The 12,212-nt window shown below is 41.9% G+C and overlaps 1 protein-coding gene, 1 long non-coding RNA gene and 2 other non-coding genes across 4 annotated transcripts in view; 3 read left to right on the top strand and 1 right to left on the bottom strand.

Moving 5' to 3' along the window:
• Positions 1-5,678, bottom strand: part of LOC116668525 — a 28,784-nt gene extending 23,106 nt beyond the window's left edge. The window contains exon 1 of the long non-coding RNA XR_004325637.1: positions 5,609-5,678. This is a non-coding gene — a long non-coding RNA (uncharacterized LOC116668525). The remainder of the gene's footprint in view (positions 1-5,608) is intronic.
• Positions 5,679-5,797: 119 nt separating this feature from the next.
• TPT1 (tumor protein, translationally-controlled 1) lies at positions 5,798-9,783 on the top strand. The gene is made up of 6 exons (XM_032496124.1): positions 5,798-5,978; positions 6,246-6,319; positions 6,860-7,050; positions 7,402-7,507; positions 8,211-8,327; positions 9,254-9,783. The coding sequence occupies exons 1-6, from the start codon at positions 5,951-5,953 to the stop codon at positions 9,254-9,256; spliced, it is 519 nt and encodes a 172-aa protein (XP_032352015.1). The 5' UTR covers positions 5,798-5,950; the 3' UTR covers positions 9,257-9,783.
• Positions 9,053-9,180, top strand: LOC116668783. The gene has a single exon (XR_004326019.1). It is a non-coding gene; the product is annotated as a small nucleolar RNA SNORA31 (small nucleolar RNA).
• Positions 9,784-10,268: 485 nt separating the features above from the next.
• Positions 10,269-10,402, top strand: LOC116668784. Its single transcript, XR_004326020.1, has one exon. It is a non-coding gene; the product is annotated as a small nucleolar RNA SNORA31 (small nucleolar RNA).
• The last annotated feature ends 1,810 nt before the right edge of the window (positions 10,403-12,212 follow it).

The following is a 12,212-nucleotide window of genomic DNA, read 5'->3' as shown; positions in this document are numbered from 1 at the left end:
AAGCCAGAAAGAGAAAGAAAATACCATGTATCACTCACATGTGGAATCCCCCCCCCCAAAAAAAAAGAAAAAGAAAAAGAAATAAGAAAACAGAGGACACTAATGAACTTATCTACAAAACAGACTTGCAGACATAGTAAACAATTTTATGATTACCTGGGGAAAGGGAGTGGGAAGGGATAAATTGAGGAGTTTGATATCTGCAAAGGTTAATCACTATATATAAAAATAGATAAAAAACAAATTTCTTCTGTATAGCACAGGGAACTATATTCAATATCTTGTAATAACCTTTAATGAAAAAGAATATATGTATATAGATATGCATGACTGGGACATTATGCTGTACACCAGAAATGGACACATTGTAACTGTATACTCCAATTTTTAAAAAAGGAAAAAAAAGACTACTTGGAAGTATATTTCCTCATCAACAAAGAACTATTTGTTTCAAATCTAATTCTCATCATTTTGAGACAGTTTTGAGGATGGTATTAACCTCCATAATTATACTAAAGGATTTACAATATAGGGTTGGACAAAAATGGGCCAGTAAAAAGTTACATACTCATGTTCATATGTATTTCTATAAACATATTTATATTATATATGTATAGGAATACCATATTTATTTTTATTTTTATAGTTATATTTCAATTTTATATTATATATATTTATATTTTATATAATATGTATTTCAGGTTACACATTTTAAATACATATATAGTTATGTTTATTATTTATATTATAGTACATCATATATATTCCTATATACATTTCTATAATTTTAGTTCCTAGGCTTTTGAATATATTTTTACACATCTGATATTTCAAATAGAACTAAAACTTCACTCAAAAAGCAGCTCTAAATTACTATGCCTTACTGTGCCCTATGGGATCTAAAGAAAAAATTACTTCCTTTTCATAATTAACATTCCAGTGACCCCAGCTAAGGCAGCCTTGAAAAATAATTGTTGCCATGCCAACAGCCTAATGAAAGGTCTACCATTATTTTCTTCCGTTTGCTCAACTATGTGATAAATTTCAAAGATGAATTAGACCAATTAAGTACAGCCTCCAAAACATCCTGTTTTGAATTTTCACTTTTTATTCATTGCTGCCCATATCCTAAATATAAGTGTTGGTTTAATTCATTCCACAAAGCTTGAATTCTGGTGTCAGTATTCAAAGCATCTAGCTATATTCAAGCATTTATTCATTTGCTTGTTCAACCAAAAGTACTCAGTTGGGAGCCAGAAGCCCATAAAGCTGGATCCCTCCCCTCTGCTATCCACTGGCTGTGTGTCCTTAGGCAAACCACTCACCCTATCTGTGTCAAGTATGAAAATACAGGCAGAAACCCAAACTAAAAAGTTTTTTAAAAGATCCAAAGCAAAAATGAGAAAAATAAGGACAATGTAATGAATTTTTCACAAAATTAAATGTATTAAATTAGAGGGCTACTCAATTATTTAGAGATTATGTTCTTTCGTTCATGAAATGGCAATGGTAGACCATAGTTGTGGTTGTATTTTTAATGTCTTCAATGGCAAAATTATACCGAGATTCAAATTTTTTGGCAATGTTATTGGTGCATAAAATCCCAACATTTGGAAGCACTGAACTATAATATTTTAGTTTAATTATAAAAGTAATGCATACATATATTAAAGATTCAAAGAATACTACTGGGTATATAATTAAAAATAAAATTCTCACTTTTTTCTCCTCATTAACCTCCATCACAATTCCCATAGTAATCACTACTAATAATACACTAGAAAACATATGAAAAATTTTTATACATATGCAAACAGATTATTTACTTTTCCTAAAAAGGATACTTATATTATTTATACTCCTCTGTACCTTGCTTTGTTCTCATAGTGAGATTTAATTACCTTCAGGCCCTTTATTTCAAAATCTTAAATTTACTTTGATATCCTAAAATTGTATTGGGTTCCTATTATGTGCTGAATTCCACGACTGTTATGGGGAGGGGTGGGAAGACAGACAGGATGCACCAGGAAAGGAGAGGTCATGTAGAAAAGAAGAGTAAGCCAGCCAACAAGTCAGCAATCTGGAAGGGAGACAAAATGAGTATCGAAATAATGCTAATATTTATTCATTCATTGACTCATTCATTCACGATGACAAAGTGCTAATACATCCAACGGTAATTCTGTGAGGCAAGATGCAGAAACGGAGGGAAAAGCCAGCCACTATTTCAGTCATTAAATTTTCCTCAGACTCAATTCTGTACTCTTTCTCCCTCCAGGTGTCGCAGAACACAGAAGTGCCAATACAGCTGTGACTGAGACTGCTCATTCTTCTAACTCCCTAGCCATTTTCTACCCAGAATCAAGACTATTTCCTAGCCACCCTTGGCACTGATAGCTCTGTGATGAGGTTCTGGAAAAAAAAGAAGTGATGGGGTAGGGTATAGCTCAGTGGTGGAGCATGTGCTTAGCATGTACGAAGTCCTGGGTTCAAGCCCCAGTACCTACATTGACAAATAAATAAATAAACCTAATCACCTGCCCCCACTCCCCCAAACAGTGATATGTGCAACTGCTGGGTTGGGCCCCAAAGGGAGTAGGCCCTCCAATTTCTGCTTATCCCTTTCTTACTGGAAAATAGATATGGTTGTGGTTACCTGGGTGGGTGTTGGTGGGGAGGGTGGAAGGACCTCTGGAAGAAGATAAAGGAGGATAAAGTAGACTTCAATTTTATCTGTAATGTTTTTTCATTAAAAAAACTTGAAGTAAATATGATAAATGTTAGCACTTATACATTGCAATTAGTGGGTACCTGAACATTAAAAAAAATTTTTTTTTGTGCACGTGTCTTCCGATTTTTGGATGTATAATTTGAAAAATAAATTATAGTGTATTATCAGTTGCAATCTATAATAATTTTAGATGGCATTTTAGATGAATAGCTACTGATATGGGAAAATATTCATAATAAATGAAAAACACCTGAACAATCTTCCTTCCCCTCTTCCAGCTGCCTGCATGATGGATGTGATGATTGGAATTCTAGCATATACTGTAGACAACATGGATGATGGAGAAGAAAGGAAGATACTGGGTCTGCAATTCCCATGAATCCACAGTTTCATAGCTTCAGTCTGGACTGCATCCCCTTGAATTTCTTTTTATAAGAGAGAATAAACCCTTATGTGCTTAAGCCATGTAGTCAATCCCTAACTGATGAAATGGTGAGCCCTCCTGAGCTGCTGTTCTCTTGTGAGGACTTAGGTGAAGAGATTAGAAGACATTGAGAAGACATTGTCTTTGAAATCTCTTTAATTGCAAGAGACACCAAGTCATATTTAGCTGTAAAATTTAGGACAATCTGAGATTTTGTTAGAAATCACTGCTTTGTAAGGAATGAAGTGTAATAAAAACATTCAAATAATGCCTAAGTAAAAGCCAACCAGCTTGGATAAAAGCCAAATCCTTGCAATTTTGTTGGTGGCTTGCAACTAGTGACTAATTTTCTCTCAATTATTTGTATTACTGATGTTCTAAGTAGCTATTTTCAAGGTACAGCACAGACTTTCTAGATCACAGGATGGAGTTTACAAAACATCCTGAAATTCAAATCAGATTTCCCTAAGATTTTACTTTTTAGGATGTCTAGTCACAGAATTGACATGATCTAGAAAATATGAACCTGAGATAGAAATCTTTTAAGGGCATAAATAGACTTCTTTCAGGGATCCACTATTTGTGCTGTGATTAAATTAGAAGTACAATACGTATTAACTAAATCCCTCAAATATTTCCAAATAAGAGAGGGTTAATGAAACAATTCCAGGAGCATTTTGTAATGTAATAAAATTTGGGAAAAATCATGAATACAAATTCAACTAATTACTGATAACCTATTGAGCATCCTAGGCATTTTTTGTTGTTGCTGTTATCTTATTTAACTCCCTAAAACTCCTTTAACTTACCAAAATTCTATTTTATACTTAGGCTTAGGGAGGCTGACTTTCTCAAGGTCACAGGACTACTCCCAGATAAAGCCAAGATTTCAACCTAAGGTGCTTTGATTCTAATTTCTGTACTCTTTTACACTGTGGCTGTTTTACAAAACTTGAAAAAAGTTTTTAATTGAACCTAAAACTGGTGTAGAGGGAGTCATGTTTAACAGCACTGTTTGGGTGATGGGAGTATATCTGAATAATCCGAAAGTGTTAAAACTAAGGAAAATAATTAATTGTGACATACTGGGGTAATTTGTTTCACTCACACATCCCAGAACTATTCAAGAGGTTTAAGTTATCCTTCACAGACCATCTGTCAGAAGATGTCCATTTATCTTCAGAGCCCCTTCATCCTAGCGTTCTCCAGTTACCCAACGTCCTCCGGGATGCCCAGTGCAGCCCCAGATCCCACCTTCCCAGAAGGGTCCTATTTCCTAGATCTTTTCCATTTTGACTCCATCATCTCAACTCACTGTCTTGTGCCCTATGGTACTCTGCAGAATGGTATATTGTTGGATTTGGGGGAAACTGTTAACGTGTTATAATTGCCTGATTCTTTGATTTACTATAACGAAATTTTCTGTGAGGGTAGGACAGGATTTAACTTGTTCACACTTAGGACCTCTGCAAAACCCGGTGCTAGGGACACAGCAGAGCACAAATCTATTTGTGGAAGAGAACAAGCTCTCTGGTTTCACACTGGCGTATGTCTACCTTAAACCAAAGATTTGACTAAATAGAGAAACTGGGCTTTTTGTAGAACCTAGTAATTGAGTCCAAAGTCCAAATAAAACTTGGGCAGGTGGGAAGCTCCCTTTTTTTTTTTTTTACGTTTAACCCTCTAGCACCTGGGATAGAATTTCGACTTCATCTTAAGTGACACCATATTGTTTTATTTCAAAGGATCTAATTCAAGACCAAGTGCAAAACAGAAAGGGGAAGATTCTTCAGCTGTCTCAGGAACCGCAAGCTTTCAAACACAGGACCAAAGTGACAGGTGGAAAAGCTCTGCAAGGTCCCGCGATACCGTCCTTCCTCAATTCCCTTCCCACAGGCTCTACGACCCCCACGATTATTCCCAGGGGGGCGGCGGGGCGACCCGGATCCCACAGTCCGGACTCAGCTCTGCCCCACAAAGGCGTCCGAAAACTCGAGGTGGGGCCGTCCTGGGGCAAATGCTGCAAAGTTCTACGAGACCCTCGGAGATCACAGAGGCTGGTCACAAGCCCAGTCCCCTGCCCTTCTTCCTCTTGGACAGCCTCGCGGTTTCCCAAGGCCTCAATGGCTAGACCCTCGGTTAACGCAAAGCCCTTCAAAACAGCTAACATCTTTGCTCCCAGAAATGGGTGGGAGCCGCGCGGGGAGAGGCCTGGGGCGGAAACTTGAAGAGATTTCATCTAAGCCCCACCCAGGCCCAGCACCTGGGCGGCCCTGCAGCGTAGGGAGGGGCAGAGCCCCTGGCGCCGCTTCCACCACTCCTGGCCCCAGAGAACCCCCCTACTCCCTCCCTCTAGCGCTCCTCCCCACCATTCCCTCCCCCAAGTTCTCTGGTATTTCCCTGTGCCCCAGCCCCCGCCCCCACGGTCATTTTCCCTCTCCTCCTCTCCCTACCTCTCTCCCAGCCCCTCGCTCCGCCGCCCCCGCGAGCCCTGCGGAACGCGCGGCAGTGTGTCCCGGGGCCAAGTGCCCGGATGCTCACCTCCCCTCCCCCTGGCCCGCGCTATGGCCCCGCCCCCCGCGCTGCTCTGCGTGCCACGTCACCGCTTACGGCACTTCCGGAGGCGCAGCGGGCGATGACGTAGAGGGACGTGCCCTCTATATGAGGTTGGGGAGCGGCAGAGTCGGCCTTTTCCGCCCGCTCCCCCCTCCCCCCGAGCGCCGCTCCGGCCGCACCGCGCTCGCTCCGAGCTCCAGCTAAGCTAGAGCCGCTGTCGTCTCCCTCCAGCCACCATCATGATCATCTACCGGGACCTCATCAGCCGTGAGTCGGGACTGCACTCCCCTTACTGCCGCGCGCAAGGGATTGAGGTGCGGGTGGGGCGGGGAGACCGCCGACGCCGCTGTCTTGGGCCTGGAAGATGCCAGCGCCTTTCCGGGAGCGAGGAGGGTCTGTGCCTGGGGCGCGCGCCGGGGTCTCGAGCACCCGGGAAGGGGCGGGGGCCGCGTGCGGCTGGCCGGGCGGCACGGGGAATGGCGCCGGCTCGGGCCTCTGGCGCACGGTGACGGCCGGGTCTGTGTCTCCGAGCAGATGATGAGATGTTCTCCGACATCTACAAGATCCGGGAGGTCGCGGACGGGCTGTGTCTGGAGGTGGAGGGGAAGGTGAGTTCGCCGGGCCGCGGCGCGGGGGAGGCAAGGCCTGGCAGGCTCGGGTTTCCGCCGCTCCCCCGCCCGAGCTTGTGCAATCCTCCCCGTTGCCTCCTGGCGGAGGACACGCTCTTTCCGGGCTCGGGTTTTTCTAGAAAAGTGGAGGCGGAGCTGAGCCTGGAAATAGGTCTGCCGCTTCGGCGCCCATCCTCCTCCCAGGCGCTCCCGGACATGTCTTCTGTTTGGGAGCCCCAAGTCCTTCAACGTTAGCCCTATTCCTACTTATTCATCCACTCTACAGCCCACATAACTTGGACTGGGTTGTAAATGATCCTCATTCTTTTTGGTCAATAAAGAATTCCTGTTCAGTTACGGTGTTGCATGAAATCGAGGGGTCATACATTTTTGCCTCATAGTGATGTGTTCCTCGTTTTCAACAAGAACCAGGAATGTTTGGTGGAAGGATGATGGGCATGAGCTGCCGGCGTAGACTTTTTGGATGCGTTTACGGTGAGGTCAAGGATGTGTTTGTAGCTAAACTTTTTCTTAATGCAGATGGTCAGTAGGACAGAGGGTAACATTGATGACTCGCTCATTGGTGGAAATGCCTCCGCTGAAGGCCCCGAGGGCGAAGGTACCGAAAGCACAGTAATCACTGGTGTCGATATTGTCATGAACCATCACTTGCAGGAAACCAGCTTCACAAAAGAAGCCTACAAGAAGTACATCAAAGATTACATGAAGTCGTAAGTTACCGGCACACCCAGTTGATGTCTGGAATCCTATAGGATTTTAGGAATTGGCTAATTTTGAGATTTTAGGAGCAGGCATGCTTGTCAAAGGCCTTTAGGTAACATAAGGTGAGCATACTGGAGCATGCGCTCTGCTTTTACTGTTTTAGACTAGTACTTTGGAAATGTGAAATTCAAAACTGAAACAGTCTTGAAACATCTCTGTGACCTAGTAGTTTCTTGATTGTGCCATGTTATTTTGCTCAGTGACAGCTAGTTGCCCATTTCAGTTTGGAGTTTTTACTAATGAGAATTCATTTTGCTCAGAATTCAACAATTTAACCTATCGATGAAATATTGTTTTAGAATCAAAGGGAAACTTGAAGAACAGAGACCAGAAAGAGTAAAACCTTTTATGACAGGGGCTGCAGAACAAATCAAGCACATCCTTGCTAATTTCAAAAACTATCAGGTAAATATTTGGATCAAAGGATTGTACAGTTTTAACTGAGAACAAAAAGGAGTTACTTGATGAATCTATGATGTATTTAAATTGTGGTTAATTTCTCAGGCTTTTGAGCAGTTTAAATACTTGTTTAACTGTTTCCAGATCTTGTCTTCTGAGTGCAGCATCTTAACCTTACTCACTTCCCGGATGACATTTCTCAGTTCTTTTTCTTGAATTGCTTGTTAAACCTCTAAGTCGTCTTCAGTTTTCTTTTTACAACTCAGTGTGTCTCATTGCCACTGGAGTTTTCTGATCTGATTTTGTCCTATTGAGAAACCTAAATGACTTTCCTTCACAACCTGGCTCTTTAATTTTTCAGTGTTCACATTCTCTGGCCATAAGATGACTTTCCTCATGATGTGCTCTCGCTCATTGCTAGCCTTTTGTTCCCTGTGCTTGACTATGTAAACAGGCTTGTTTGTAGGGTTTGGAATTGGATATGTGGGGTTGAGAGTTTGTTTCCAGAAAGCCTAAAGTGTTCCTGGATTGCTCTTTACTCATATTTTGGTTTTTAGTACTTTGAACTTTTTTTCTCTTAGTTATCAGCCTTTAGTTGCTGAAAAGTCTCTTGATTAGTGAGTGGTGTTCTGAATCATCATTTGATCTATTGTTTTGATATGACATATCTGTGTATAATCTAATTCTGGATATTTGTTTGCTTCCTAAGTTCTTTATTGGTGAAAACATGAATCCAGATGGCATGGTGGCTTTGCTGGACTACCGTGAGGATGGTGTGACCCCATATATGATTTTCTTTAAGGATGGTTTAGAAATGGAAAAATGTGTAAGTATAAAGTGGGTTGAAACCAGTAATGTAAAAATAGAGATATCCTAGGCATAATTCTCCTTGTGTCATGCCACGGGGATATAGAATGTATGCTACAGCAGTCCTCTCAAACTGAGGGTCTGTGTCTTGTTTCTCTCCTGGGATCTAAGGAGGGTTTAACATGTAAAAGATATTTGTGGTACAGAAAGGCTTAGAGGCTTTATCTACAGAAAACTTCCTACAGATGACATTAAGAAGCATTGCTTAAATACTGAGCTAGAGATCAGAGAGAACACCCTATGTTGGTCTTCCCCATAAATGGCCAGTTGAAATCAGACTGGCTTTCCCTATTTTGCCAAACATACATGAGTATTAAAACCTTTTACTAAGGAAACTTCTCATTTATTGATAATTGGCAGCTGGTCATTAAAAACCTTGATGTTACTTTTAGTGAGTACAGAGCAGGCTGCCGAACCTGTATGAAAATTGTTTTAGAGAAATTACATGCAAGGGGTTGCTGGAGGCAGTACTGAAATGAAAGCATTCATTATTGTAGCTTTCAGAGAATTCCATGTAAATTAGAGGAATAAATAAGATAAATTTAAGGCTACACTAAACAGGATTGGGCAGCAATGAAAATGTTCAGTACAGTACAGATTATTTGCTGTAGGGATTATTAAAAGGGTATGAGATTTTTGTTAGTGGACCAAAGTGTATGAGTATCTGATTTGGTCAGGATGGTTCTGCATCCACTGATAGACCTTGAACAGTCTGCTGTTGTTCTTTTGGTTTGCACTAGGATGCGAAAGAAAAGTCCCTGCGCTTTCTGTCTGTCTGTGTGGCAGCCCAGATTGAATAGGGGAATACACCTGTAGCCTAAAAATGTTAAATACTTTCTTTCATATTGGAAAAAGATATTAATAGAATCTTCCTTGTTTTTACAGTAACAAATTTGGCTGTTTGGATCTATCACCTGTCGTCATAACTGGCTGGCCACTGCTTTCATCCACACAACACCAGGACTTAAAAGACAAATGGAACTGATGCCATCTTGAGCTTCATTTATTTTGATGTTGATTTATTTGGAGCGGAGGCATTGTTTTTGAGAAAAAAACATGTGTAGGTTGTCTAAAAATAAAATGCATTTAAATTCATCTGAGAGAATGCCTCTTAGTTTAATACATATCTAACTCCATCCTGTGTAGTGTTCCTGGAGAAGCTAGACCCGGGTGTTAGACCACTACTAGAAAGCATAAGACTGTCTTCAGATAACTTCTGCAGTGAAAACTACTTCGGGACTTGGAAATACAAACAAGAGTCAAAAGTAATTGAGTTGAAGTAAAGGGAAAGACCATGCTCATAGCAGTGCCAACACCTGAAGTGGATTCCTTACACATTTCATCACCTACAAATGGAAGTAGTTAACTCTGGAAGAGATTACTGAAAGAATAAAAAGAGACTAATACAGTTGGAAGCAAACTATTGTCTGAGCTTATTTATAAAGCAAGTAGAGAAAGCAAGTCCTAGAGAAATCTAGGTATCTCCTGGAAGTGCTTGTGTCAAACTCCATGGGAAAGGGATGGCAAACTGGCTTGCCCTACCACCTGTTTCTATATGATACTAAGGTGGTACTTAAAATTTTCAGTGGTTGAGGGGAAGAAGATCAAAACAGCTTATGGGACATGAAAAAGATTGAAACTGAATTTGTGTCTAGTTTTAGTGGAACACTGCCATGCCCATTTGTTTATTTCTGGGCTGACACTGGGAGAGCAGAGGAGTGACAGGCCTTAGGGCCTGCAAGCCCTAAAATAGCCATGTGGCCCTCCCTTCACGGGGAAAGTCTGCTGGCCCCTGTTTTAATTACAAATGGGATGTGGGATAGCTTGTGAGCAGAGGACAAAGCATCTGTGTTCTCATACTGTATCTGAAAAGACTGGGTATCGGAACGAGAACATGAAAGTGCATCTACTTGACAGGCCTGGAGCAGTTACCGTCTGCTGCTGAGGTTTCCACTACAGATGCAAGAAAAAAGTATCCTCGCGCTTTCTGTCTTTCTGATTGTGGCAGACAAGATTGAATAGGGGAATTCTGTAATTCAGATGTCACTTAGTTAACGGTAAAAGCCTGCTTTACTCCCAAAAGTGAGTTTACAAGGAAAGTATTAGAAATAGTCCCCCCCTATACCCTTGCCGTCTGATTGATTCCACTTCTAAAAGCGTAAGGGTTAAGTCTTAGTTATGAGGCAAGCCAATGGTACTGTTACCTGGTTCTATAGCATGTGAAACCAGGGTGAATCCAGTGATTTGGCAATCTGGAATTTGCCCTAGGAACTAGGGTCCAGTGTAGTTCAGAGCCTAAGAGGAATCAGGTTGGTAGTGTCCCCTAGTGACTGGTGAAAGCAAACCCAAATACTGGGAACTGCAGTCATGCTGAGGCAATTTTAAGCATTCTGGTTTCTGAATGTAGAGAATGCAGAGAAAGTGTCAGTGATTGAGGTGGCCCCCTGCTGGCCTCTGAGATGGGGGTGGGGGGGATGATTTTCAGGCAGTGGTCAGTGCTGTGAGGGTGAGGATAATCTGATAGGGGGAGAAGGCTGCAGCCTGATTTAGTGAGCTGGCCTTGGAAGAGTGGAAGGACAGGAACAGCAATGTGGAGGCTTTACGTAGGAAGGGAAGAGTCCAGGCAGTGGCCTAAGGATGCTTACTTCGGATCTGTTTTCAGTTACTCCCAGTTGGGTTAAGATAGTTTATGCAAGAATAAGAAGGTGCTGTGTGTCCGGTGTCACTGCCGCCTAGTTTGATACTAGCATGTTCCCACTCTCAGGGCTACAGGTATGTAGAACAAACAATAAGGTGCAGAAAGGACAGCTGTTTTCTAGGAAAGCCTTTGTGATATGATTAAATAGGCTAAAAGCAAGGAGCTTAAGTGGCTTTCTGGGGGCAGAGCATTCTAGGCAAGAGTAGCAGAAGCAGAGTGTGCCTGACGTGTTCTGGGGCCAAGCTGGCCGGTCTGCTGGACGCGGGATGGCAAGAGAAAGCTGAGGTAGAGAAGCAAGTGCACAGGAAAAGAAACCAGATCACGCAGGAAAGCCACAGGAGAGCTCTGAGCAGAAGGGTGACCTGATCTGACCTACAAGGTCTTTTTGGCTGCTGGGTAGCATGATAAAAGCCAAGAGACAATGTGTGATATTTTTAGGTGAGACGATAGTGGCGTATTCTAGGATGACACTTGTGGAAGTAGTTGGAAATGAAAGGATTTGCTGATGTGTTGAATGAGGTGAAAGAATGGATTTAAGGAGGATGCCAAGTGATTTATCCTGAGCACCTGGAAAAAAGTCACCACTGAGATGGGGAAGACTATGAAGGCGGGAAATCTGGGTTTGCACAGGCTAAATTTGAGATGCTGATTCATCTGTTTTTTCCGATTTTCCATTGTAGGTTATAAGGTAACGTGCTGTACGTTACAAACTTGTTTATCTGTTTTATATATAGTAGTATGTATGTTAATCCCAAACTCCTACTTTATCCTACTCTGCTTGCTCTTCCCCTTTGGTAACCGTAAGCTTGTTTTCTATGTCTCGAGTCTATTTCTGTTTTATAAATAAGTTCATCTGTATCATTTTTAAAGATCTCACATATAAGTGATATCATATATTTGTCTTTCTCTTTCTGACTTCACTTAGTATGATAATCCCTAGGTCCATCCATGTTGCTGCAAATGGCATTATTTCATTCTTTTCCATGGCTAATATTCCACTATACATGGGAGTTGTGGTAGAGTGCACGCTTAGCGTGCATGAGGTCCTGGGTTCAATCCCCAGTACCTCCATAAACAAAAAACACACCAAAAAACACCTTATGGTTACCAAAGGGGAAGGGGCGAGGAATAAACTGGGAATTTGGG

This window comes from Camelus ferus, chromosome 14 (assembly GCF_009834535.1).
Source record: "Camelus ferus isolate YT-003-E chromosome 14, BCGSAC_Cfer_1.0, whole genome shotgun sequence".
NCBI classification, from domain to species: Eukaryota; Metazoa; Chordata; class Mammalia; order Artiodactyla; family Camelidae; genus Camelus; species Camelus ferus.
The sequence above is the reverse complement of the archived record's forward strand: the minus strand, read 5'-3'. Positions and strand labels throughout refer to the sequence as shown.